Here is a 27,842-nt window from a genome sequence, read left to right as displayed (position 1 = left end):
TTTAAAATAAATGTCAAAAGCCGTTTACTAATCAGCATATGAAAGATAAACTATGATACTATTCTTTTGGTTTCCCTATAAAACGTCCTTGATAATAACTTGTACTATTCATGCACTTAAAAAACAGTATATGTTTAACTTATATACATACAAAATGAGACTAATACCAGAAAAAAAAAATTAGACAGTAATGAGAATCAATAACAAAACATAACAATGACAACTGTTCTTAAGTAATTTATTTTAAAATTATAAGATTTACAATGCCTTGATTATGCAAAATAGCATAATGGAAATTAAACCAAATCAATAAACCAAAGGGAAAGAAAACTTAATTTTCTCGAGTATCCATACTTAAACCATCTTTGTAAGTATCTGATGTCCCAACAGTGTCTTATGTAGAAAGTATAATAGTTTCAAATGTTTCACTTGCAGGTTTAATTTCTCATTTTCAATTTTTATGAACTGTAATACAATTTCAAATCCTATTATACCTAGTGTTTATACTGCAACAGCAGCAAATCTCACATGTGTAATCATATGTGGAAGTGGGGCACAGCTTCTAGCTGTAGACAGAAATTATACACTGCATTCAGTCCAGGAGAGTACATTACATTAACCAGAGCGTAGAGTTTAGTACACTTATTGCAGGGTTGGTATTTCTTTCCCTCTGATCTGAATCAGCTGAGCTGCTGAGCAGACATATTACTGCTGTGGATAGTAAGACTGCTGTGGGGGCTGAGGGAAGGGGTATGAAGGCTGCTGGGGTCCTGGGTATGGAGCCTGTCCAGGGCTCTGGTGATACACTGGTGGATATGGCATATTATACTGGCCATATGCATAAGGATTATAGCCCATGGGCATGGGCATTTGGCAATACCTGATAGGGAGAAGAAAACAAAAAAAACTTGATTGGTAAATCAAATACTAAAAAATAAAACAATAATTATTCTAGAATTACGTTTTTCATGAAAGTCATTTCTATTTTTTAGTCTGTTAAAGAACAGTGGAGAGAGAAAAACTGTTTCAAGGCACTTGTCAGAGAAAAGCATTCCTATCCTGTTCTTAATTACAACAAAAGAGTACCAAGTGTTTAATACTATCCAAAAAAATACCGAAGAAAATAAGATTAAGTATTCAAGTATTAAAAGAAAGAAAAAATATGGAGACCCTTCATTTTAACGTGGCAAAACTAGTCATCTAAATACATTCCTCTTCCACAATATTCAATATTCACTGTGATGTACATAAATTTACAACTTTAAAAGTTCTAATATTTGGAAGACAACATGTACTTACTAAGTAAAATTTAGAGCACACCTTAAAAGGTAGTCAAATGTTTGGATTTTTAAGATTAAGAAATTATCACAGAGGTTAACCTTTAAGAAAGTGCAACCCATAATTAGATAAATTTCTATTCAACTGTTTATTAAATGCCAAGTATTCTAAGTATAGGGATGTAAATAAGGCCTTATCAGTTTTGCTATGCTACGCTCAGAAAAGGTACCTGTTTATCACCTAAAGTCCAAGGAAATACCTACTGAACTCTATACAGAAGAGATTATTTAATATAAACCCAATATGTAAGGTATAAAAACAAATTTTAAAAGCCTAGGAAATAGCTATTTATGTAAGTGACCATAACATTATTTTCATTTCTGGATAAGCTGACAGTGTAGCTTATTCATTCATGACACTTCCATTTGTAGAAGGGGTGACCCTGTTTTTAACAGGTTAGCCAGAGCCTAGAAACAATATTAGCCAACTTGGGATACATGATGTTGAAGCCTTACCCAGGATATCCTGGATAGGTGGGATAGGGTGGTCCCTGGGCCTGTGGAGGAGGAGCTGAGCCAGGTGTTTGTGATGGAGCTGGTGCAGCAGTCCCAGCCCCCACTGGAGCTGGAGCAGTAGCAGAAGGAGCTCGATTTGCTGGAAGCACAGGTGGTGGAGGCCTGGCTGGGGGCTGGGGCTTAGTAGGCTATAAGAAAAAGTCAGCATTGACTATAAAATGTTTCATTTCTCTCAAACTGCTATTAATTAAAATTAATAAGGACATATGAGAAACTCTAGAATCCAACCAAATATATTTTTATTTCCCATTCTTAAATACTGGCTTATTACTATAGAAATATATCATAGTTGAATAATTCTCCAATCTGTGGAAACTCCATAGCCACTGCTCTTTTCCTGGTGCCTAATATTTAATCATTTACTGCTTCCTGAGTGGCTGGACATTTGAGGTGGAAGAAAGCAGCACAGGTACTGTTTACTACCATCATCTCCTCCCAGTCCCCAAACTCTATATGAAAAATGTCAAACACCAGAAAATTTTAAAAGAATAGTATATAAAATAATCACACATCTGCCAATGAAATTCAATAACTATTAACATTTGCCATTTCTGCTTTATCTATAACTACATCCATACATATTTGCAGAATCGTTTGAAGTAAGTTGCAAACTTCATGACACTAGCCCTAAAGACTTCAGCACTCAAGTTCTCATAAGGATATTATCCTACATAATCACAATACCATTTTCATCCTTAAAAAACTAATGCTATTCCCCAATGTCATCAAATATCCACTCCAAATTCAATTTTCCCTAATTAACACAAAAAAGCTCATATAGCTATTTTTATAAACCAAAATCAACTCAAAGTTCATTTGCATTTGATTGTAAGGAAACTTTCATCTCTTTTCATCTAGAATATGCCCTTTTTTTAAAACCTATGACACTCACTTTTAGAAAAGATCAACTCAGTTATTTCATATAAATGTCCCATGTGATAGATTTGTCCAATTGTTTCCTAATGGCATAATTTAACTTCTCATTTTATCATTTGTTTTATTTGCTGTAAACAGAAAGTTTGTTTAAGGGCTTGATTAGATTCGGGCTAAGCATTTTTTTGGTTAAGAATTCTTGAATGATGCTGTGTTTTACGTATCGCAAAATATCAGGAGGTTGGTTACCTGATGCAGGTGGTAACCACTAGATCCTTCCTATGTAAACCATGTTTTATCCATTAAAACAAGTAATCATCACTAATGTAAAATCTCTGTTTAAAATATTTGCCTACTAACCGGCATGGTTCTTGGCGCTGGAGTTGGAGGAGTTGGTGCATGTCCTCCTGCTGGCGAGGACTGATATGCAGGTGTAGGAATTGAAGGAGCACTAGGTTCTCTGGCAATGCTTTGTTGCAAGTCCCTTATCAAAGACAAAGTATTAAAAATTAACATGATAGAAAACAATGAACACACATAAAATACCAGCTTTTCTTTTCTTCATACATGAAATATAGAAAACAGATTCCAAACAATGATGGCATTTTAAAATATACTACATTTCAAATTAGTACAGCGACTATGGAAAACAGTATGGAGGTCCCTCAAAAAACTAAAACTAGATCTACCATATGATCCAGCAATCGCTGGGTATATATCCAAAAGAAAGGATATCCATATATTGAAGAGATATCTATATTCCCATGTTTGTTGCAGCACTTCCAACAGCCAAGAATGAATGCAACCTAAGTGTCCATCAGCAGATAAATGGATAAAGTGTAGTATATATATGCAATGGAATATTATTCAGCCATAAAAAAAATGAAATTCTGTCACTTCCAGCAACACGGATGGAACTGGAGGACATTACGTTAAGCGAAATAAGCCAGGCACAGAAAGACAATTGCATGTTCTCATTCATATGTGTGAGCTAAAAACAAGGAGACAGAGAGTAGAATGATGGTTACTAGAGTCAAGGAAGAGTAGGGGGTGGGGATCAAGAGAGGTTGGATAATGGGTACAAAAATACAGTCAGATAGAATAAATAAGTTCTAGTGTTTAATAGCACCATAGGGTGATGATAGTTAATGGTAATTTATTGTGTATTTCTAAATAGCTAGAAGATTTGGAATGTTCCCAACACAAAGAAACGGTAAACATTTGAGATGAGGAATATCCTAATTACCCTGATTTGATTATTATACATTGTATTCATGTATCAAAATATCACATGTGCCCCACAAATATGTGATGAATATCCTAATTACCCTGATTTGATTATTACACATTATATTCACGATCAAAGTATCACATGTACCCCATAATATGTACAATTATTTATCAATATAACAAAAACTGAAAAAAAATAAAATATACTACATTTCTATTCTTGACTAGAATCTCAATCCTCTTTCTTCCTACTGTTTAATAAAATGAAGTTGTATCTTTTTTCTATTTCTGAAGACTAGGGGAAAAAAGTAAACATTTTCAGAGATCACAGTTATAGCTAGAGTAAGAAACATGTCAAACTGGGCAAGTAATCCTAAAAGACTGCCCACCCTCTAATAAAAGGTAGTCCCTGGATTTAAAAAACTCCTAACATCATCTATCTAAAAGTTATCAGAAAACTACAATGACTTATGTAGCCAGTGTTGTAATCACTTTATCAGTGTTTATACAAAATAAAACAGATGAAAAAGCTAACCTTTTATGCAAACCATTATGCAAATTTCTAGATAAAAACTTTCTGAAGACATTCAAAGAAATGTGGCATTGAGATATTTTATGTTAAAAGATAACACATGACCTGTCACTAAGGTAAACTCATGAAAGACATATTGCTGAAAATACTCTTACAATTTAGTACTAAAAATTAGAAAATTTTGTCTTCTCTAACAGTAATTTGAAATTCATCCCAAAACCACACTAAACAATACCTAAGGTAAAATGCACTCCATGTAATACATGATGTCAATCATCTTTTCACTGCACTGATTAATGTACACAGAGAAGTAAATATGACAAGTCCCAAAATGTCTGAGACAGTACCTTTTGCCCTGATTTAACAAATAACAGCAAAGCCCCACATTGTCCGCATCCCAACTTCCCTCTCAAGAAGGGCCCCAATCACTCCAAACATAAAGAAAACTAGTATACATTCATCAAAAAAAAAAAGCTACTTCTTAATACAAGTAAATAACTGCTTATTATTTATTAATAAGTTTTTAATATCAAAATTCTAAAAGGTCAGATTTGGAAATATCTAAAATATATATATATATATTATAAAGCTTTAACACAATACCTTTTTTCCTTTGATAAACTCTAGGGATGGATGCAGTAAATAACACATTTACAGGGCAAATGATAATTTCCTAGCCACTTACAAAAGATATAAATCAATGCTATTAAATAAAACCAATAATGTAAAAGAGCAAAAAGATATTTTAAAAAATGCCACCAGTATTCCTACGCCCAAAATCTGACAATGGTTTTCAAACCATTAGTAAAAAGAAAGTAAAGCTCAGAGTAAACCACTCATTCTTCTTAAACTCTTTAAATTACTGATGAAAGATTTCAATGAAAACAGAAATTAAAAAGCAAAGCCTCCAGCTAATAAGCATATAAAAAGGACATATTAGTCATCAGGAAAATGAAAATTAAACTCATACAATGAGATAATACTACAAACCCAGCAGAATATAGCTAAGGGCAAAAATGTGGAGCAACCAGAACTCTCAGATATTGCTAGGAGGAATATAAATTAGTACAATCGCGTTGGAAAACTATTTGAAATACCAACTAAGCATACACATACCCTTTGACCTAGATATATACCCAACAGCACTGCATATAACATGCTCACCAAAAGCATATACTGTCTAATACAGTAACCACTAGCCACATATAGCTATCAAACATCTGAAATGTGGCTAATCTGAATTGAGATGTGTTGTAAGTATAAAATACACATTAAACTGGGCACGGTGGCTCACGCCTGTAATCCCAGCACTTTGGGAGGCCGAGGCAGGTGGATCACGAGGTCAGGAGTTCAAGATCAGCCTGGCCAAGATGGTGAAACCCCGTCTCTACTAAAAATACAAAAATTAGTCGGGCTTGGTGGTGGGCGCTTGTAAACCCAGCTACTCGGGAGGCTGAAGCAGAGAATTGCTTGAACCCAGGAGGCAGAGGTTGCAGTGAGCCGAGGTCATACCACTGCACTCCAGCCTAAGCGACAGAGCAAGACGCTATCTCACCCAAAAAAAACAACACACACACATTAGATTTCTAAGACTTAGTATGAAAAAAAGTAAAATATCTCTCATTTATAATTTTACATTGATTATATGTTAAAATGATAATACTTTGGACATACTGGGTTAAATGGAATACTGAAATTAATTTCACCTGTTTTCTAACTACAGCTACTACAAATTTTACATTTTCCATTGCATATGTCACTGCATAGTACTTCACCATATAGATATAGTTTTATTTAATTAACCAGAACCAGACATTTGACTTGTTTCTATATTTTTACTGCTACCAACAATATTGGACAGCAGTGATTTACAACATTCATGCCAGCACTATTTACAAAAGCTCAAAACTAGCAACTATTCAAAATATTCAACAGAATAAATAACTTGTATATTCACATAAAATATATACAGAATTGAGAATAAAAGATCTACAAATACACACAACTTATACTGATGAATCTCACAAATACAATGTAGAATAAAAGCCAGTCATAGAAGAGTACATCACATGTGATTCTATTTATATGCAATGCAAAAACAGGAGAAAGTAATCTATGTTCTCTCACAAGTTAGGATAGTGGTTGCCCTGGAAGAGAAAGATAAAGAAAGACTGACTGGGTGGATGCATTAACAATGCTTTTAGTGTGCTGAGAATTTTCTGTGTATTGATCTAAGTGCTGGTTGCCTGGGTGTACTCAGTTTGTGAACATTCAACAAGATATACACTTATGTATACTTTTCCAGTATACATTATATTCCGTAAGATTTCAAAGTATTTTGGCCTTGAGTATTAACAATGACTAACAAAATTAACTCTCAGATATTCAAAAGCTAATATTATTATATGGCCTACTTTTCCATCTTTCATTCACCTTTCAATCACTGAGCTGAAAATATTTGACAAGTGTATATAATAAATATACACACAAATAGCAACAAACCTGCTTTTTAGATATATGAATTATAAAATATTTAAAATGACAATATTCCAATCTTTCTTCCTTAGAATATCCAGAGCTTCTTTGTGCATAAACAAGTCAATTTCTATGTTTATTGTTTTCTTCCTTTTTACACAAAGCATACTCTACACACTGTTCTGCGTCTTTTTACCATAACTATCTTGAAGATCTTTCCATATCAGTAAATTGAAAACATCCTGTTTTTTAAAATAGCTGCACAGCATTTCACTATACAACTATAGCTTTATTTCAGCAGCCCTGGTCACTTTGTTTCTGCTTTTTTACTGCTATTTGCAATGCAGAAATGAATAAGCTCATAAATATGTCATTTCTAGCATATTCTAATATATCCTCAGAATAGATTCCCAAAAACAGAATAGCTGGATTAAAGGATGTTTGCGTTAGTAGTCTTATTCTTTACAGCTAAACTGCCCAACACAAGGATTGCACCATTGTGTATTCTCACAGCAATATAAAATCTATTTCTCCAACATGTGACAACAAAGCATGTTATCAAACTTTCGGATTCTTGCCAAACTGAAAAATATTATTTCAGACTAATTTTAATTTGTATTTTATAATGAATGAGGGTATTCTTTTTTTTATTTCATTTATTTAAGAGCCATTTATATTTCCTTGTCTGCAAAATTCTGTTAGCGTCTTTTCCTCAGTTTTCTATTGGGTTTTCTTCTCATTGATTTCTAGTTCTTTTCTAAATAAAGTAAATTAGCCTTTTGCCTGTGAATAAGTTTCAAATATTGGATTCCCAATTTGTTATATCCTGACTCTGTTTACCATATTTCTGTGAGGAACTTATTCTTTTCTTTTTTTTTAATACCTTCTGGAATTTAAGTAGGAGTTATTAGATGCTGCCCATCCCAGCTTTATTAAGGAATTCTCCATTCTATTTTACACCTTATATATCATTTACAAATTTCAAGTTTGGTCCACTCAGAACTTACTTTGGTATAAAGATAACTTTTATTTTCTAAATGGCTGGGCAGTTGTCCACAACCTCTTCTGGTTGGCTGAAGATCTTTTACACTAAATTCACATATGTATTTCAATCTATTTCTATTTTCTATTCTGTCTTTGTCTAATCATGTACCAGCATCACTGTGTTTTAATTAAAGATGGTATTATATACCTTAATATCTGGTAGAACTAGTATCCCTTCACTATTCTTTTTACTGTTTTCCTGGCTGACCTTGTTTCTTTTTCTACTTGAACTTCAGGATCAACTTGTCTAATTCCAAATGAAAAGCTGCTGACATTTTTAATCACAAGTATGTTGAATGCATATGTTTATTTCTTTATTTATGTTTGTTATTAGAGATAGGGTCTCACTGTTGCCCAGACTGGAGTACACTGGCTATTTACAGGTACAATCATAGCGCACTACAACCTAAAACCCTAGGGCTCAAACCATCCTCCCACTTCAATCTCCCAGGTAGCTGGGACTAGAAGTGCATGCCATCACGCCCGGCTGATGTATAAGTTAACTTAGAATTGACATCTTTGGCCGGGCGCGGTGGCGCAAGCCTGTAATCCCAGCACTTTGGGAGGCCGAGACGGGCGGATCACGAGGTCAGGAGATCGAGACCATCCTGGCTAACACGGTGAAACCCCGTCTCTACTAAAAAATACAAAAAACTAGCTGGGCGAGGTGGCGGCGCCTGTAGTCCCAGCTACTCGGGAGGCTGAGGCAGGAGAATGGCGTGAACCTGGGGGGCGGAGCTTGCAGTGAGCTGAGATCGCGCCACTGCACTCCAGCCTGGGCGACAGAGCGAGACTCCGTCTCAAAAAAAAAAAAAAAAAGAATTGACATCTTTATGAAGTTGAGTCATCCTATCCAAGAACATGTTTTTTAAGTCTTCTTTTGTGTCCCTGAAATAGTGTTTTCTTCACATAGATCTCAAATATTATAAACTTATATTTTATCTTTTTTGTTGCTATTTTAAGTGGGTCTCTTCCTCCATCTTATCTTCTAAAGGCTTATTTACATGAAAGTCACTGATTTCTACAAATTATATTTATGATCAACAACTTCAGTAATAATTATTTTATTATTTGCAGAGTTTTGGGGTTTTCTTGGGTTTTCAAGTAGTTGTACAATCATAATGTCTGTAAATAGTGCTAGTTTTACTTCTTCCTTTCCAATTTTTTAATTTCTCTCTCATGTGATTGCCTTGGCTGGTACTGCAGTACAGTATTTAAAAATAGTGCTGATAGTGGTTATTTGTTTTCTGTTCTTGACTTGAGAGGGAACTCTTTATAGTGCTTCTCCATTAATCACTATACTGAGTTTTGGGCAGAAATATATACACACACAAACATATATATACTTTCATGTTATGGAAGCATCTATCTTCTATCTATTCTTATTTTACTGAGTATCAGAACACTCATTTTCTCAAATGCTTCTGCCTCATCTATTAAGACAAACCAGTGATCCTTCCTTTGATATGAAAACACTGAATACTGAATACTGGAATAAACGCCCCCCCTCCCCTTGTCAATAATTCTTTTTTAACGTCCTGGTGACTATTACTGTCAAATACTTTATTTAGGACTTTTGCATCCATATTCATAACTGAAACTGGTCTGTAGACTGTTTTGTATTAATTTTTGTTAGATTTTTTATCATTAAGACTAATATGGAGAATACTCATCTTTTTTTAGGCTGTGGGGGTGGCTCACACCTGTAATCCCGATCACCTGAGGTCAGGAGTTCGAGACCAGCCTGGCCTACATGGTGAAACCCTGTTTCTACTAAAAATACAAAAATTAGCCAGGCGTGGTGGCGCACACCAGTAATGCCAGCTACTCGGGAAGCTGAGGCAGGAGAATTGCTTGAATCCAGGAGGCGGAGGTTGCAGTGAGACAAGATTGCATGATTGCACTCCAGCCTGGGTGACAGAGCAAAACTCCGTCTTTAAAAAAAAAAAAAAAAAAAAAAAAACTTTTTTTTTAAACATTTAGAACATTTTTAAAACATTCTATTTATTTGCTTTTTATAGGTTTAGCAGAAATATTCTAAAAGCAACTGACCTGCTCTTTCTTAGAAGAAAATGGTAACTTCTCTCATGAACATGAGCAGAGAGGTGAATGAACACGAACATGTTCATTCTCTGTTCATGAATATGAACAGAGAGATGAATAAAGATCTAGTTGCCTGAAAGGGTCATCAGTATAAGACTCTTTCAGCTCTTTATATTTATTACTAATGAATATAAACTTTAGGATCAACTTGTTTAATTCCAAATGAAAAGCTGCTGACATTTTTAATCAAAAGTATGTTGAATGCATATGTTTATTTACTTATGATGGTTTTTTATGTACCCGAAGTACAGTTTGGATATAAAATCTTTAGCTTGTATTTATATGATATAAAATCTTTAACTCATATTTACTATCCTTGAGATTACAGCAATCACTCCACTCTCTTCTAGCATACAGTGCTTTCAGCCTAATTTTTTTCGCCTTTTTATACATTGACTTGTTTTGCCTGACTGCTAAAGGATTCTGCCATTATCTTTTAAGGCCAATAATTTATATGCCTTGAAGCTGACAGTTCTTGATCATTTTCCCCTACCATATGATACACTCTTTCAACAACCTTCACTTACTTCAAGAAAATGTTCTTGAGTATCATTAAATAAGTGTTCTGTTTAGAGAACGTTAAATAACTGCTCTGTCTGGTTTTTCTTCTTTGAGAGAAATCCAATTTTGCATATATTAGGTTTTCTGTGCCCATCTTCTCTCTAATCCTTTGTAATTCTTTCTTGACTTTGATTTCATTTTAATTTCCGAATTTCTACTCTGTGTTCCTGTGTGTTCTTCAGCATTTATTTGCCCTTTGTGCTCCTTCCCATTTTGTGATGGTTTTATTCTTCCCTTCTACTTCTTTCCTGAATTCTGACACCTCACATCTTATCACTTCCTGTTTTCTTACCATATTCCTGCAGTTCTGGAATTTCTGCTCAAAGTGTTCCTTAGAGTGCTTGCAGTCCCCAACCTTTTTGGCACCAGGGACCAGTTTCGTGGAAGACAATTTTTCCACAGGGGAGCGGGAGATGATTTCAGGATGAAACTGTCCCACCTCAGATCATCAGGCATTAGTCAGAGTCTCACAAGGAGCGCACAACCTAGATCCCTTACATGGGCAGTTCGCAATAGTGTTTGCGCTCCTATGAGAATCTAATGCTGTGGCTGATCTGACAGGAGGTGGGACTCAGGCAGTAATACTCGCCCAGCCACCTGCCTGCCTGCCACCCACCTCCTGCTGTCCAGCCCAGTTCCTAATAGGCCACGAACCAGTACCAGTCCATGGCCCCAGGACTGGGGACCCCAGCCTTAGAATGACTGCCTTCTTACATTTGTTGTTGTTGCTGTTGTTGTTTAGTTCATGGTCAGATGTTTGCTCATAATTTTCATCTATTCTGTGGCAATATTATTTTGGTAAATGTTCTTCATCTATGAAGTTTTATTAAATTTTGTTAATGTTTTTTACCTTTTATCAGCACTGTGCTACTCTGTATTGATTACTCAGCAGAAAATGAGTTGTATGTTAACTGGCCCTGCTTTCTCAGCAGCCTCCTTCTAAAAGTGATTTTGCTGGTATTCTCCGAGCTATTCATGCTGTCTCCTCCATGTTCTATAGCTGTAGTTTTATGTAAGGAACCTACTTGCTAGTTCAAAATAAACTGCTTGTATTTACTGGCACTTCCTGAGATCTGCCACCTGAACTGTTTTATCATTTCTGTGACCTCACTGTACTTCCTGCATCTAGAGTTTCTGCTTCTTTTCGTCCTTTCATTCCCAGATTGTGCAGCTGTTTGCTTGTTGCTTTGTAAAATACTCGATCTACTTCCTTCTTCCAGGAGAAAAGGAGGGAAATTGCTATCTCATATTACCAAATTCACACCAAAAGTCTCTACATGATTTTTTAAAAGAAAATTCTTTAAGTACAATTTGATACACAAAACAGACTTACTTTAAGAGTTCATCTCTTTCTGTCTTCCGCGCAAAAACTATATCACTGCATTTGTTCTGGAACCTGACCAGGATTTCAGTCAACTCATTGTAAAACTATAAGCAAAGAACAAATACAAGTAATGAACAAGAACAATTTTTTAATCCAGAGAGTAATGTGATCTAAAGCTAATTTGTCAATGATAGTTAAAGCCGAAGAACTGAAATCTGCATGAGATACATTCATACAATTTACTAGGCCCAACAACTTAATATTAAATGTGATCCAAGATTCCTAGAGAAAATAAAAATAAAATCATTTTTACAGAACATTCTCATCAAAAATGTAACAAGTTAAAAGTTTCATGATCATGAAAATCTTCCTAATTCCTAGAGAAAAGTCAATTACTTAATAACATTAAACCTATTTAAGTGGAAGGATTAGGTTTTCATATTCACTACAGAAATGCAAGCACACTTCAGAAACCCTTAAAAGAATTTCTAAAGGCTCTCTGGAGGGTTTTCTCAGCTTACCTATTTAAACAAAGCATTTTAAACCAAATTAAAATGGCATTTTACTATCCTATTTGGAAGGCTTTGCAGTATTTTCACCCTTTCTTCAGAGGGTTTTACATTTTACCTACTGTATTTGTGTCAAGGTAACTTTATTCAGTGAGTATTACGAAGTTAAGTACCAAAAGGAATTATGCATCTGAAAAAACTTAAAAGTCACTGCTCCCTCAAAAACAAAGTAACTGGTAAAAAGAAATATAAGCAAATTCCCTAAACTTTTTAAAGGACAAGACAAGAAAGTACTTACATATTTAGGAAGCCCTCTTGACGCTTGGGCAGGCCACAAGTCTGTCCTCAGCAAACCACCACACAGAATATAAAAGTCATGCCCCCCACCTTTTCTATCACAAATCAGTCCCCAAATTAGTCAATACTCCTGTCCTCTCAAAATTCATCAGTCAACTTCCTATCCCTTAAAAAGGTGTCACTGACATCTCTGCTAATTCCTGCTACCTCGAATATTTATACCCCTTTTCTGCCAGTTGAAATATGCAATCCCATGAAATGTTGCCACCTTCATTAAGCTTTCTCCCTCCTATAACAAACTTCGCAGAGACAATAGCGTTAACGCTAAAATTCCAGGCAAAGAGTAATTTGGTTCAACTGGAAATACCATTTAACTTCCAAACTATACGTTCACATCTGTACTTGCTAGCTATGATTCCTTTTGCATGTACTTCATACCTTTGTGCCCTCCTTCAAATTAGCTACCAGTTCAACAAAGTTGTCATATGCAGTAGCTAAATTCTTCAAAACTTCTTCTCTTAAGTTAGCTTCATTATTAGATTGTTTCATTTTCGAAAATTCCTGATGTGAGACCTTGTTAAAAGAAAGATTTATGTATTTACATTTATTTATAAAATATAGCTCATAACATTTTTATTGATCTTTTCCAATTATGAAAATCATATGTAATTAAATACATATCCAAAATTACTAGAATTACCTAGTATACTCTTTTGAAGTCTCATTATGCTTTAAATCTTTCTTAAGTAAAAATTTCAAAAATCCAATAGGAGTCAAAACAACCAATAATGACCATGGATTTCTATTAGTATATAACACTTGCAAAAAATATAACATGAAAATTATTTTACCTTTTGGAATATTTTATATCATATATAGATACAATATTTAGGAGTAGAAATGCATGTTTAATTCTGCACGTTAACTATTAAAAGAGCAAAATTTCAAGTCTTTGTTAGTCCAAATTACCTATCTGTAAACACGAACACTAACTTCAAACTTCTCAACATACTTAGTTTGCATTATCTTTTAAAAAAATGACTGAAGTCTGTACGTATGTTAGCCATATAATTAAAGGTATCAGTAATTCCAACTAATTTCGATTTTCTTCCTATACGGAAAAAAACCAAAGCTATTAAAAACTTGGAACCATGAAAAATATCTGAAGTATCAAGCACTCCTAAGTAATATGCAACATTTTAGCCATAGAAATGACTTTGTTTCTGCAGGGCGTGGTGGCTCACGCCTGTAATCCCAGCACTTTGGGAGGCTGAGGCGGAAGGATCACGAGGTCAGGAGATCCAGACCCTCCTGGCTAACACGGTGAAACCCCGTCTCTACTAAAAATACAAAAAATTAACCAGGCGTGGTGGCGGGCACCAGAGGCTGAGGCAGGAGAACGGCAGGAACCCGGGAGGCGGAGCTTGCAGTGAGCCAAGATCGTGCCACTGCACTCCAGCCTAGGTGACAAAGCGAGACTCCGTCTCAAAAAAAAGAAAAAAAAAATGACTTTGTTTCATAGATATAAATAAAACTGATGTGCCAAGTTTAATTTTACAAAATACACATGTATTAAGTTCTACTCTTAACTACAGATATTCTCCAATGTCATTTTCCTAACTGAATATAGGTTTAGTCCAGACATATCCTTTCTGTAATTTTTAAAACATATATCTTATTAAATATATGAATTTCACCTGAATATTTTTAAGAAGTTCTTCCTGTTTCTTTAGAGATTCTTGGACTTTAGTTGTAAGACCTCCATAGACTCGATCTAGTTCAGTAACAGAAAGAGCTTCTTCATTTATCACACCATCTTGAGCCAGAGCTGTCAAAAACTTGCTTGTCATGTCAAAATTCACAGATTTCAAGTCATTCTCCAGACCCTCTCTTTCCTTCTTTACTTCATCAAGATTTGACAATAAGGATTTTAAGACATTTACAACCTAAACAATAAAAAAGACACCTTAGTTTAACTGAAAAAAAAAATTTTCAAAAAGGAAATAATATATAAAGGTTCATTCGGGCTAAGAGAGAGATGGTTTCTCAGAGAGCCAAATATAAACTGAACGTCAGGTTTATATAGACAGACATTGTACCTTCAGTTGACTCAGATTAAAACAAAAGCAGCATTAATAACAATAGCAACAGCTACAATTTACTGAACTCTTATGTGTTAGGCACCATGCTAAACACTTCAGAAATATAATTTTATGTATTCCTTACAATACCCCATGGGGTATATATATTTATGACCCCTATTTCAAAGATAGGGATAATGAGTCTCAGAAAAATTAAGTGACACAGTTATACAGCTACCATGGGGCAGAGGTGAAATTTGAGACCTAAGTCTGACTAATTACAAAACCAATCTCTTAGCCACTCTACACTATACTCCCTCCCGACCATAGCTGTGAAGCAGGGGAAGGTATGATTTTGTAGGTAAGTAGATATCCTATTTTGCCTAGAGAGACTGAGAGAGACATAGAGAAATAGAGGTGAACATAGAAATACAGACAGTTATGAAGCAAGCATGGTAGATGGAGAAAGAAATAGAGAAAGATACAGATATAAACCTATATACCACACATCTATTTTATACACTGGGAGAGGAAGAAGGTAAGAGGGTTCTTGTGCCTCTCTTCAAATATCATTAAGAGTTTTAGGCCAGATGTAGAGGTTCGAGCCTGCAGTCCCAGCACTTCAGAAGGATCACCTGAGCCTAGGAGTTCGAGACCAGCCTAGGCAACAAAGTGAGACCCCATTTCTACATTAAAAAAAAAAAAAAACTAGCTGGGCGCAATGGTGTGCACCTGCACTCACAGCTACTTCAGAGGCTGAGACAGGAGGATTGCTTCAGCCCAAGGGATCAAGGCTGCAGTGAGCCATGATCATGCCACTGCACTCCAGCCTGGGTGACAGAGAGAAACCCTGTCTCAAAACAAAACACAAAAACAAAATAGAAATTTATCTCTTGTATTCAGTCAAGACACTCTCTGACCTATACCCACATGATTCATAAACACCCCTTCATATTAATAGTGTTCAAGCACCTTCTAATGAGCACTTTCAAGTTGCCCCTTTCACTCATCTCTTCATACTTTGCTAGGACCACCACGAAAAACATCAACCCAATCTCCCTATTCTGCTTGCCCCAATGAGGCTCATAGAAAGAAAACTGGAGGAAAGACAAAGGAAGAAGAGGGCACCATGAGCCTTGTCTCCACCCGTCTTTCTCATTACCAGCAGCAATTCCAATTCCCATGGATCCCCCTACCAACTGCCTGTTTCTAAAAATTCCTATCCTACTCTTCCTTCCACAGTCTTAGTTAGCTCCTTAATAGGAATGTCCAATGTAACATCCCTTTGTGAAGACCAGAGACTCGAGGTTTCTTCTAAAGGTAGGTGAATTTCCTTTTTGGCCTCATTTACACCCATATCTCCTAAATATCCTAATTTTAAAACGGAAGGAAGTGAAAGGAAAAGAAGGGGAAGGGAAAGGAAGAGAAGGGGGAGGGGGAGGGGGAGAAGAGAGGAAGGAACGGGGAAGGGAAGGAGAAAGGGAGTGAGAGAAAGAAGAGGGTACAGGGGAGAAGGCTGTGGAAAGAGAAACATGATTCCTAGAAAACATCAAACCACAGAAACTCTAAAAGGAAGGAGGAAGAGAAAGAATCATACTGGGTGGATATGGCAAAGTCTGTTGAAAGACCTAGTAGTACTTGATATTAGATGATGTGAGTAAAACTTTTCTTCCAAGTGACTTCCAGGATATATTATTAAATGAAAAAAAAAAAAGGGGGTACAAAGGCATATCTAGTATACTGCAATTTGAGTGAGAGAGAAGGAAAATCAGAAAATAAATACACACATATATAATACGTATATATGTATATGTATGTATTCATAATTTTGGGGGGTTTTTTGTTTGTTGTTGTTCTTGCAAAAAGAAAATCAGTAAGGACAAACCAGAAACTAACAAATATGGTTACTTACAGGAAATATACAGGAAAGAAGTAGTAGGAAAAGGAATGAGGCTTTCTGCATGTACCTTTTGAATCATGAACATTTACACACTCAAAAAACAAGATTAAGTCAAAACTTGGATAAGGAAACAAATGAACTAATGGTCTATCAAAGTGAAACGTAATTACATAGAAAAAAAGTAATTGCATAGGAAAAAAAAAAAACTTCTACTCTGACTGTACTCCCTTAAAGACCATAATGGACTTAGTTACTGTGCAATCAAGGACAGGTTACTACTTAGAAAATCCAATTTTCTCAACTGCAAAATGGGCATAATAGTACCTATGTCAGGACTGTTGTGAAGACTGAGATAATCTATATAAAGTGCTCAACATAACTTCTAACAAAGGGTAAGTATTCAATCACATTACCTAGATTAGGAAGAAAAGCTAACCGCAACTTCCATGGTATCTAACCAGACGGATACAGAAGCTTTCTAACCAGACGCTACAGAGGGCCGAATAGTTAACAAATCCTGTGATATTCAAAAATGCAATAATTCTAACTTTCTGGAAAAAAAAATGCCATTTCAAACAACCAATTTATGAACAAACTTGTGGACTACCACACAAAGATAGAGATCCCTTGTATTATGAACATCTTTTTAAAAAATTTCATATGCAGTATACTAGTTTAACATAATTCAGATTATATGACACTGGCCTCATTTTAACAGAGTAAATGAAGTAGAAAATGAATTAAACTGCTTCCACAAATGACCAAGATAATAAGAAAACCACTGCCTACATTTTCTTATAAATTCAAATTTGAGGTTTAACATGTTATTAAAGTATATAAATAATTAGAATCCTAGGGTATTTATTTCTTACATACAGCTCCAGCTATCTTTCAACTGCAATTAAATGTATCCCTTTATTAAGTTAGGCTGCCAGTGATGATTATTCAAACAAATACTTTTGTTTTGGGTACCGTTCTAGATGCTATGGACACAACTACTAACAAAAACAGTCTTTTCCTTCATTTGGGCACCAGAGAGGATTAAATAAATATGCAAAGGGGAGGATTAAACAAATACACAAAAATAGAATAATGTGGGTAGACAATGACAAAGATGGAGAAGAGGTGACATCTGAGACTAATGAAAAAGAAGTAACAGCCACGGAAATGGGAAGAAAGCCCTGCACAGAAGGAAACGCAAATGTAAAAGTCCTGTGGCAGGCACAAGCTTGGCAGGATCAAAGGAAAGAAAAAAAAGGCACTCTGGCTAAAGCATAGTAAACAAAAGGCAGAACAGCAGATGAGGTCAAACAGAATGGCAGGAATGGCATCACCTAGGTTGTCAATACTTTGTCTTTTAGATCAGAATCTTACAAACTTTTTTGGTAAAGGACCAAACAGAAAATATTTTTGCCTCAGTAGGCCACAGTCTCTGTTGCAGCTCTTTAACTCTGCTTTGCAGAGTGAAAGACAATGTGTAAATGAATGAGCGCAGCTATGTTTCAACAAAAATGTATTAACAAACACTGAAATCTGAATTTTATATAAAGCCCATATATTAAAACATTCTTTTGATTTTTTTTCCAGCCATTTAAAAAATGAAGTAGAAAGTTTTACATTTTTTTAAATGAGTTTCACATTTAAAAAATGTAAAACTCATTCTTAGCTCATAGGCCATACAAAGAGAAGAGGCAGGCTGGATTTGGCCCACAAGCCAGTTTCCTGACCCCAGTTTTATATTTAAAACCCTCTGTAGCATTTAACAGCACCAAGTACAATATGAGACATAAGAAATGCCCTCAATGGGCTGGGAGCGGTGGCTCATGCCTGTAATCCCAGCACTTTGGGAGGCCAAGGCGGGTGGATCATGAAGTCAAGAGATTGAGACCATCCTGGCCAACATGGTGAAACCCCGTCTCTACTAAAAATACAAAAACTAGCTGGGCATGGTGGTGCACACCTGTAGTCCCAGCTACTCGGGAGGCTAGGCAGAACTGTTTGAACCCAGAAGGCAGAGGTTGCAGTGAGCCAAAATTGCACCACTGCACTCCAGCCTGGGTGACAGAGTAAGACTCCATCTCAGAAAAGAAAAGAAAAGAAAAAAGAAAAAGAGCTACTCGGGAGGTTAGGCAGGAGAATTGCTTGAACCCAGGAGGCAGAGGTTGCAGTGAGCCAAGATTGCGCCACTCCACCCCAGCCTGGGTGACAGAGTAAGACTCCATCGCAAAAAAAAAGAAAAAAGAAAGAAAGGAAAGAAAGGAAAGAAAGGAAAGAAAGGAAAGAAAAGAAAGAAAAGAAAGAAAAGAAAGAAAGAAAGAAAGAAAGAAAGAAAGAAAGAAAGAAAGAAAGAAAGAGAAATGCCCTCAATGAAATCTTCTATTTTACTTTTATAACCTTGTCATTTTATTTTCAGAAAAGGCAAATAAGCAACTATCTCTACAGCAATGAAAGCAGAAACTTGATACATTTACCCTACACTAAAGGTAACCTAGAGGAGTTTTTTTGTCTCTTTATGTTAGGGACCAAGGTGCTCAGCACAGTTCTGGAATAAGTAGGCCTTCAAAAAACACTTGGTGAGTAAATAAATAAAGAGATTCCAGCCATTCTCAGTATGTCTATAAACTTTCTGTCATGAGGAATCAGGAGTAAAAGCTGTGTTTGCAGATCCTCCACTAGTCTGTGAATCCAAAAAAGGCACTCCTTTGGGAGGGCACACAGTTTTAAACAGTTCTCTCTATGCTGTACCTCTAAGGAGGTAAAGCGTTTTTTTTAAAGGTCCCCCCCACCCCCCATTACTCCCAGCAGATGTAACACTTTGAGTGTAACTGAACATCATCCTTGTGCAAAAAAAGATGTTCCTTCCTCTGGCTAGACTCAGCCCCATATACATTAGGGCCAAGGCTTGGCCAGCCAACCATAGACTAGATTTCATGCCACAGTAGATCATAGGCAACCAATCACAAGTGATCCTAGGTATTTAATATAAAAATTTTTAAATACAGATTACCACTAGTCTGCAAAATTTTTCAGAGTATGTCAATATGTAAAACCAGATGCCTGAAGAGACTGAAAATAAGTAACTAGACAGTAGGCTTCTTCACAATGAAAGAAAAGAACCGCCCTACCATCAAACTTGGACTTTTTAATAAAACGTGTACATTGCATCACTCTAATCAGCAATCAAAAAACTCAGTTTTTATCATAAAAATTCTGGCTAAAATGTGTCATCAACTATTATGACAACCATCTGAAATAGCTTTGATACACCTGATGCTTGCCTTATTTGATAAAGGCATATGACAAATGAATATACAGAGAGTACTGAAATTTTTGTGGTTCCCTGTCAAGAAACTTCCATAAAATGACTTCATATTGACTACAAAAGTTCCTTTCTCCTGTGTAACACAACTAAGGATTAATAAAACTGATACAACTGAATAAAATATCAACAAATCAGTGCATACTAATGCAGATTTTGCTTAGCACAAACCATTTTTGCTTTTCTACTGAAAGCAGAAGAATCAAGGGATGAAAGCCACATAGTTCTGAGTCATGTACAAGACACCAAAAAGAATACGAAGAGAGTACTAAACAGAGATCTTTTTCTAAAATAAAAAAGGTACCAGAATTTATTGCTGTTCCAAGGGTCTGCAGTTTCTTCTTCGGGTTCTTTGTTCTTTACAAGTTAACCTTCTGACCACCTCCCTTTTCTCCCCTACGTCCTCAAAGCAACTAACTCATATTCCTTGTTCCATTGGGTTCCCCTGTCACATTCAGGTTCAATGCACATTCAACTATGTAGCTTTCTCTTCCCTTTGAGAGGTGCCCAGTACCTGTGCATTTACCCTACACTAAAGGTAACCCAGAGGAATTTTTTGTCTCTTCATGTTAGGGACTAAGGTGCTCAGCACTGTTCTGGAATAGTAGGCCTTCAAACACTTGGTGAATAAATAAATAGATTCCAGCCATTCTCAACATGTCTATAAACCTTCTGTCACGAGAAACCAGGAGTAAAAGCTGTGTGTGCAGATCCTCTGTACCTCTGATAACTCTCTAGACACAGCCACTACTCGGCCCTTCTCTGATCCTACACGTTTACTTTTTCTGCCTATCCACTCTGTTCTCGTAATGCGCCAATCTCTTAAGAAGCCTCTGAAGAGAACTGCTCCAAATTACTGAAATTTAAGTACTTCATCTAAATCCCCATAACATACCTCCTATACTTTCCCTGTGACATTTTTAAACTTCTTCCCTATATTACAGTCATCCTTGTACATGACTGATATTCCACAATGGATCATAAATTGAGGGTAAAGCCTGTGTATAATTCATGTTAATTTTCCAATGTATCCACCATAGTGCCTTACACAGAGCAGATATCCAGTAGGTCTTGGAATAAATATATGAAATATATAAAATGCTTCTATGGAAAGACAAATAAGGAATGAAACTAATACTTTTCAGAACTTACTATCCCAGGAAATTCACTTTTTTCAAGAAGTTTTCAGCAGTATTTCTTGCCCTTTGGCTTGTTTTCCTGTGCAGAGATTTGGGACCTCTATCTTATTCTACTAACTTACCCTACCTCCAGTGATAGGCCATTAAATTATACTTGCACTTTCTCTTCTTTTAGGACTTTCCAAATCAGATGCCCTACTATTCGATTTTCTCTTTCCTGTCATCAGTAGAAACACCATGATGGTGCTATCCATTTATTAACATGCACACCTTGTCAATCTTCATTTCAAAGGTAGTCCCAGTGAAACAAGGTGGAAGGGAGTACAGAATAATGTAAGAAATAAAGAATTTGTGTATCCGGCCATACCCAGTCTTTCATTTCAGGAAATTTCTATACTTCCAAGTTTCTCTCTTTTATAAAACCCGAATTAAATAATGTTGACCTGTGAAGTATCTAAAATTTAGTTCAAAAAACGGCATTCAATAAATGGAAGTTACTATTATAGGATAGTTAATATTAGTATAATTATCTATTACACAGTCTATATACTACTTTAAATATAACAACCCCAATTTATTTCTGCATTTTTTTAAAGATGACAATAAGAAAATTGGCAGTTCTTTATATAAAATGGCTTGAATGTGGTTTTCTTAAGCAGATGACCACCCACATCAAAATGCCCTTCTTACCTCACTGCCCTGCATGGTCTTTGCTGGATTAGCAGAAGGGATGGCAGCATTCAGCTCAGGCTCTGGCTTACACAAAAGCACGATGGTGTCACGATGAGACTGGTAACATTCTTTCACTTGTCCATCTGCTTGCACAGCTTTATCTAAAACTGTTCTGAAGTTGGTTCCCTCTGGGAGAAAATAAAAGTTTCGAGAGCATAGAAGTGATTCTAACAGCAACGTTTATGGGCTGGTTATATGTTGAGTTCTAGTCTCCAACTTTACTTATCTTCCCCTTCTATAGACCCCTATTCACTTAATAATAAAAACAGCTCCTAACAGTCTTTGCATTCTCGTTTTTGGAAAGATGACAAAATCACTTATAAAATCAAAAGCATAGCTATACCTTAAAATATACTTGGTAGTTATTATCTGCCAAATAAAAGCTAATTAATATTAATCTTTTCCTACAACTCATGAATGTAGGAAGAAATTATTCTCTCCAAAAATTGGTCCATTTATTTTAAAAGTACTCCTCTCTCAAAAGAGCAATGTGACTTTAAAAAAAAAAAAAAAAGATTTATTTTTAGAAATATCTCAATAATATGCAAACTTTTTACAAAGATAAGTAAAACTAATCTGCAGCCACCATGAAGACAGCATTTATCTCAGCTAGCACAAAATCTTAATAATCCAAGTCTTAAGCAGCATAAGTTTGGCCTCAAAATAACTTAAAGCTCTTTTTTTTTTTTTACCACCCAGGATTCACTACTAAATGAAAAAACATTACAAAACCATAAATGCAATATGCCCTCATTTATGTTTTTAAAATATGCACAGGGGCCAGGCATGGTGATTCAAGCCTATAATCTCATCAGTTTGGGAGGTGGAGGCAGGTGGATCACTTCAGCCCAGGAACTCAAGACAAGCCAGGGCAACATGATAAAACCTCATCTCTGCAAAAAATACAAAACAAAAATTAGCCAGGCGTGGTAGCATGTGTCTATAGTGTCAGCTACTCAGGAGGCTGAGGTAGAAGCATTGCTTGAGCCCTGGAGGTTGAGGCTGCAATGACCTATGATCCTGCAGCCTGGAGTGACCTATGTCACTCCAGCCTGAGTGACAGAGTGAGACCTTGTCTCAAAAAATTAAATAAATAAAATAAAATATGCACAGAGCTTAGAATAGAAAATGAAAGTTGGAGGATCATTTTAATTTTCACTTTATACCCTTCTTAAGAATCTGTACTTCTGACAATGGGCAGATTACTTTTGTGAACTTTTTAAATCTTTATACTAAAACTGAGGAAAAACAATTTCAGTAAAAATGAATTTACAACTGAGCCTAATTTAATCAAGCAAAAATGTGGGTCCAAATTGGGAATTTATTTAAATGAAGGTCATTTATACACATTTTTACCTGCTCTTAAAGGCTTATACAGTTCATTGGATGGTGTCCTTTGCCAGCGTTCCTTAAATTTTGCTCTTAAATCATTATCAGTTGCTTCTTCTTCATCCAACAACCTTAATGACTTTAAACGGAAGCAAAAAGAACCCTGAAATGTCATTTCTGGTATAAAAAATGTAAAGCATTAAACAAATGTTCATACACAATATAAGTGAGAATTTGGTGAGATGGGAATACTAGGTTAGAATATAAATCGACTTTTTTCTTGCAGACATCTAAGTTATAATGCATTTAGCAAAAAGTCTTATAAATTTAAGGCTGAATTAGCTATTACCTTTCTCAGTTAAAAAAAAAAAAGGAAAAATAAATAAGAGACTATTTACATCCATACACCAATTTAAAGAAAGTTTTAAGATTAAAATAAATAGAAGCCATAAATAAAACAAAGGGGAAAACTGATCAATTACATGAAAATAAAAGATTTAGACTTCCATTCCAATACAATAAACAGAAAATTATGTTTACATATTTTTAAATGCCTTTTTAATGTATAGATAAGATGACAGGATAGTAGGGGGCCAGAAACACAAGAAAATACTAATCTACCAGTAGACACTGTGCTAGCACCAGCAATATATGACAATTCCTGATAGCTCAGGACAAAGAATAGCAAACTTCTGTCAAACACCACAGAGTAAATATTTTAGGCTTTGTGGGCCACCGTCTATGTCACACAGAATTCTTCTTTTTGACAATGCTCTAAAAAAGATAAAAATTATCCTTAACGACAAAAGCAAGCAACAAGCCAGCATTTGGCCCACCCATCCATAGTTCACCAGCTGTGTAGTTCACCATTGGCTTGGATTGTGAATTTAGAACATGGAACGTCAACAAGAAACATAGGTCGGGACAATAAAAGGTGAGAGGTCAGATCAAAAGCACTCTCCACCTTCAAACCAGTATAGTTCCAAACAGGTGATTCTCAGTGGATGAATCTTTAAAACAGAAAACTGCCCTACAGAAGAAAACATGCCTGTCTGAAGAAGTATTATCTGAGATTCCAGATCAAAAGCCTGAACTTGGGACTAGAAACCACACTATCTGTGTGACACAAAGTCCTAAGGTAAATTATAATTAAAAGATTATAAAAGAAAGGAAAAAACCTCTTAACTTTAAGGAGGTGCCAGGTATATAATGCCTTTTTATGGCAGAAGCGAACACAAATCCTTTCTAGAATTCACCTTAAACCTAGATCTCAATGAATTCCCACAAATAAATTACAGGAAATATGAATGCACAATCAAAACTCACTGAGCACTAAATGCAATACAGTACTCTGCACTGGATCTTGGAACAGAAGGAGGAACACTGGTGGAGTAACTGGTAAAATCTGAGTAATAATACTGTACCGCTGTCAATTTCCTAGTTTTAACAAATGTGCCATGACAGCATAAGATTTTAACTTTCAGGGAAGCTAGGTGAAAAATACACAGGAACCTTCTACACTAAATTTGCAAAGTCTCTGTAAATCTGAAACTATTTTTTAAAGTTTTAAAGTAAAAAACAGTAACAAAAAAACTGAACACAAGAGAAAACAAGCCACCATAAGCAAGAATCAGCAAAAACTACAAATCGTAGAATCAAACCCACAAAAACTACAGATATTGGAATTACAAGATAAATAATATAAAATAAATACATTTAATATATTTTAAGAAATTAGGGATAAATTAAAGGGTTTAACCTTCCAGGTTAAGACAAATTAAATTAAAAAGAAACATCTTGCTACATGCTATTTACAAATGACACACCCTAAGGCATATGAGTTGAAGGGCAAAGATACTACAAGAAAACTACAAAGCAGTATCTCTTATGAATATAAACACAATATCTTCAACACAATACTATCAATCCAAATCCAGCAGCACATTATAAGGATTATAAACCATGACAAGTAGGATGTCCCAGGAATGCAAAAGTGATTCACACCTGAAAATCAATTAATAGAATATTCCACATCAGTAGAATGAAGGAAAAACCGTATGATCATCTTGAGAGATGCAGAAAAAATATTTGACAAAATCCAACACTCATAACCAAAAAACCTCAACAAACTAGAAGGGAACGTCCTCAACCTCATAAAGGCCATCTATGAAAATCCCACAACTAACATACTTAATAGTGAAACACTGGAAGCTTTCCGCCTAAGATTAAGAACAAGACAAGAATGTCCACTCTCACCATTCCAACACTGTCACAGTCCAACTCACCAGTCCAACACCGCACTGGCCAGGACAATTAGACTACGACAACAACAAAAAGGCATCCAAATTGAAAAGGAAGTTGTAACACTACCTCTACTTGCAGATGATATGACCTTATATATAGAAAATCCTAAATAATCCACAAAAAAAACTATTAGAAATAATAAATTCAGCAAAGTTGCAGAATATTAAACCAGCTGCATTTCTATACTCTACCAATGAACAATCCAAAAAGGAAATTAGACAACAATTCCATTTACAATAACATCAAAAAAGCATAAAATACTTACGAATAAGTTTAACCAGAGAGGGACAAGACATTTACACTGAAAATTACAAAACAATGTTGAGAAAAAAGACCTAAAAAACTGGAAAGACTTCCTGGGCTCATGAATTGGAAAACCTGATATTGTTAAGACTGGCAATTCTCCCCAAATTGATCTAAAGATTCAATGCAATCTTTAACAACCTTCTAACTGTTTATTTTTGCAGAAATCAGCAAGCTGATCCTAAAATTCGTATGGAATGGCAACAGACTGCAAACAGACAAAACAATCTTGCAAAAAAAGAGAAAAGTTGCAGGACTTACACCTGTTTCAAAACTTACTATACAGCTTCATTAGTAAAAACAATGTGGTAATGGCCTAAGTATAGACATATAAATCATGCGATTTTCTAGGAAGGTGCCAAGACCATTCTCTTCAATAAATGGTGCTGGAAAAAACTGAATAACTAAACTCAAAAAAAGAAGTTGGACCCTTACCTCACATCACATACAAGATATAATTCAAAAGGAATTAAACTCCTAAACCTAAGAGTTAAAACTGTAAAACTCAGCCAGGTGCAGTGGCTCACACCTGTAATCCCAGCACTTTGGGAGGCTGAAGCGGGCGTATCACGAGGTCAGGAAATCGAGACCATGGTGAAACCCCGTCTCTACTAAAAATACAAAAAATTAGCCGGGCGTGGTCGTGGGCGCCTGTAGTCCCAGCTACTTGGGAGGCTGAGGCAGGAGAATAGCGTGAACCCGGGAGGCGGATTTTGCAGTGAGCCGAGACTGTGCCACTGTACTCCAGCCTGGGTGACAGAGCGAGACTCCGTCTCAAAACAAACAAACAAACAAAAAGTCTGTAAAACTCAGCTGGACGAAATGGCTCACGCCTGTAATCCCGGCACTTTGCGAGGCCGAGGCAGGCGGATCATCTGAGGTCAGGAATTCCGAGACCAGCCTGACCAATATGGTGAAACCCTGTCTCTACTAAAAAATACAAATTTAGCTGGGTGTGTTGGCACATGCTTGTAATCTCAGCTACTTGGGAGCCTGAGGCAGGAGAATTGATGGGAGGAGGCAGCTGCAGTGAGCCCAGATCTCACCACTGCACTCCAGCCTGGGCAATAAGAGCGAAACTCTATCTCAAAAAAAAAAAACTATAAAACTATAAAAGAACAAATAAAGATAAGTCTTCATAAATTTTTGGCAATGGAATCCTAAATATAACACCAAAAGCACAAGCAACAAAGAGACAGATAAACTATTGTATCAAAAGAACTTTCCTCCATCAAAAAAAATACTATCAAGAGAATGAAAAGACAACCCACAGAATGGGGGAAAATATTTGTTAATCATATATATAATAAGGTCTAGTATCCAAAATACATAAAGAGCTTTTATAATTCAACAACAAAAAGACAACCCAATTTTTAAAAGGGCCAGAGACTCAGACATTTCTCCAAAGAAGGCACATAAATGGCAACCAAGCACATGAGAAGATGCTCAGCATCACTGATCATTAGGAAAATGCAAACCAACACCACAATGAGATACCATTTCACACACATTAGGGTGGCTGTACTTTTTTTTAATGGACAATTATAAGGGTTGGTAAGGATATAGACAAACTGGAACCCTCACACACTGCTGGTAGAAATGTAAAATGGTCCAACTACTGTGGTAAAGAGTTTGACAGTTCCTCAAAAGCTAAACTTAAACCCACCAAATGACTCAGCAACTGTGCTCCAGGTATATGCCCAAGAAAATTAAAAACAGACATTGAAACAAAAACTTGTACACATATAGCAGCATTACAGTAGTCTCCCCCTTATCCATGGTTTTGCTTTGTGCAGTTTCAGCTACCCGAGTTCAACCATGGTCTGAAAATATTAAATGAAAAATCTCAGAAATAAACAGTTCACAAGTTTTAAATTGTACATAGTTCTGAACAGTGTAATGAAATCTCTTGCTCCCGTCCTCCTGCCTGGGTT

The 27,842-nt window shown here is 35.8% G+C and overlaps 1 protein-coding gene across 2 annotated transcripts in view; it reads right to left on the bottom strand.

Annotated features, from left to right (window-relative positions):
* Positions 1–221: 221 nt before the first annotated feature.
* LOC101007873 (programmed cell death 6-interacting protein) overlaps positions 222–27,842 on the bottom strand; it is a 73,216-nt gene continuing 45,595 nt past the window's right edge. For both annotated transcript variants that reach the window (XM_009201869.4, XM_003895239.5), the window contains exons 11-18: positions 23,329–23,440; positions 21,931–22,100; positions 14,499–14,747; positions 13,240–13,374; positions 12,005–12,099; positions 3,087–3,210; positions 1,794–1,981; positions 222–880 (exon numbers count right to left, since the gene is read on the bottom strand). In XM_009201869.4, the coding sequence (XP_009200133.1) occupies positions 706–880; positions 1,794–1,981; positions 3,087–3,210; positions 12,005–12,099; positions 13,240–13,374; positions 14,499–14,747; positions 21,931–22,100; positions 23,329–23,440 (1,248 nt within the window). In that variant the 3' untranslated portion in view covers positions 222–705. The remainder of the gene's footprint in view (positions 881–1,793; positions 1,982–3,086; positions 3,211–12,004; positions 12,100–13,239; positions 13,375–14,498; positions 14,748–21,930; positions 22,101–23,328; positions 23,441–27,842) is intronic.

This window comes from Papio anubis, unplaced genomic scaffold (genome assembly GCF_008728515.1).
Source record: "Papio anubis isolate 15944 unplaced genomic scaffold, Panubis1.0 scaffold279, whole genome shotgun sequence".
NCBI lineage: Eukaryota > Metazoa > Chordata > Mammalia > Primates > Cercopithecidae > Papio > Papio anubis.
Note: the sequence above shows the minus strand (reverse complement) of the source record. Positions and strands in the feature narration are given on the sequence as shown.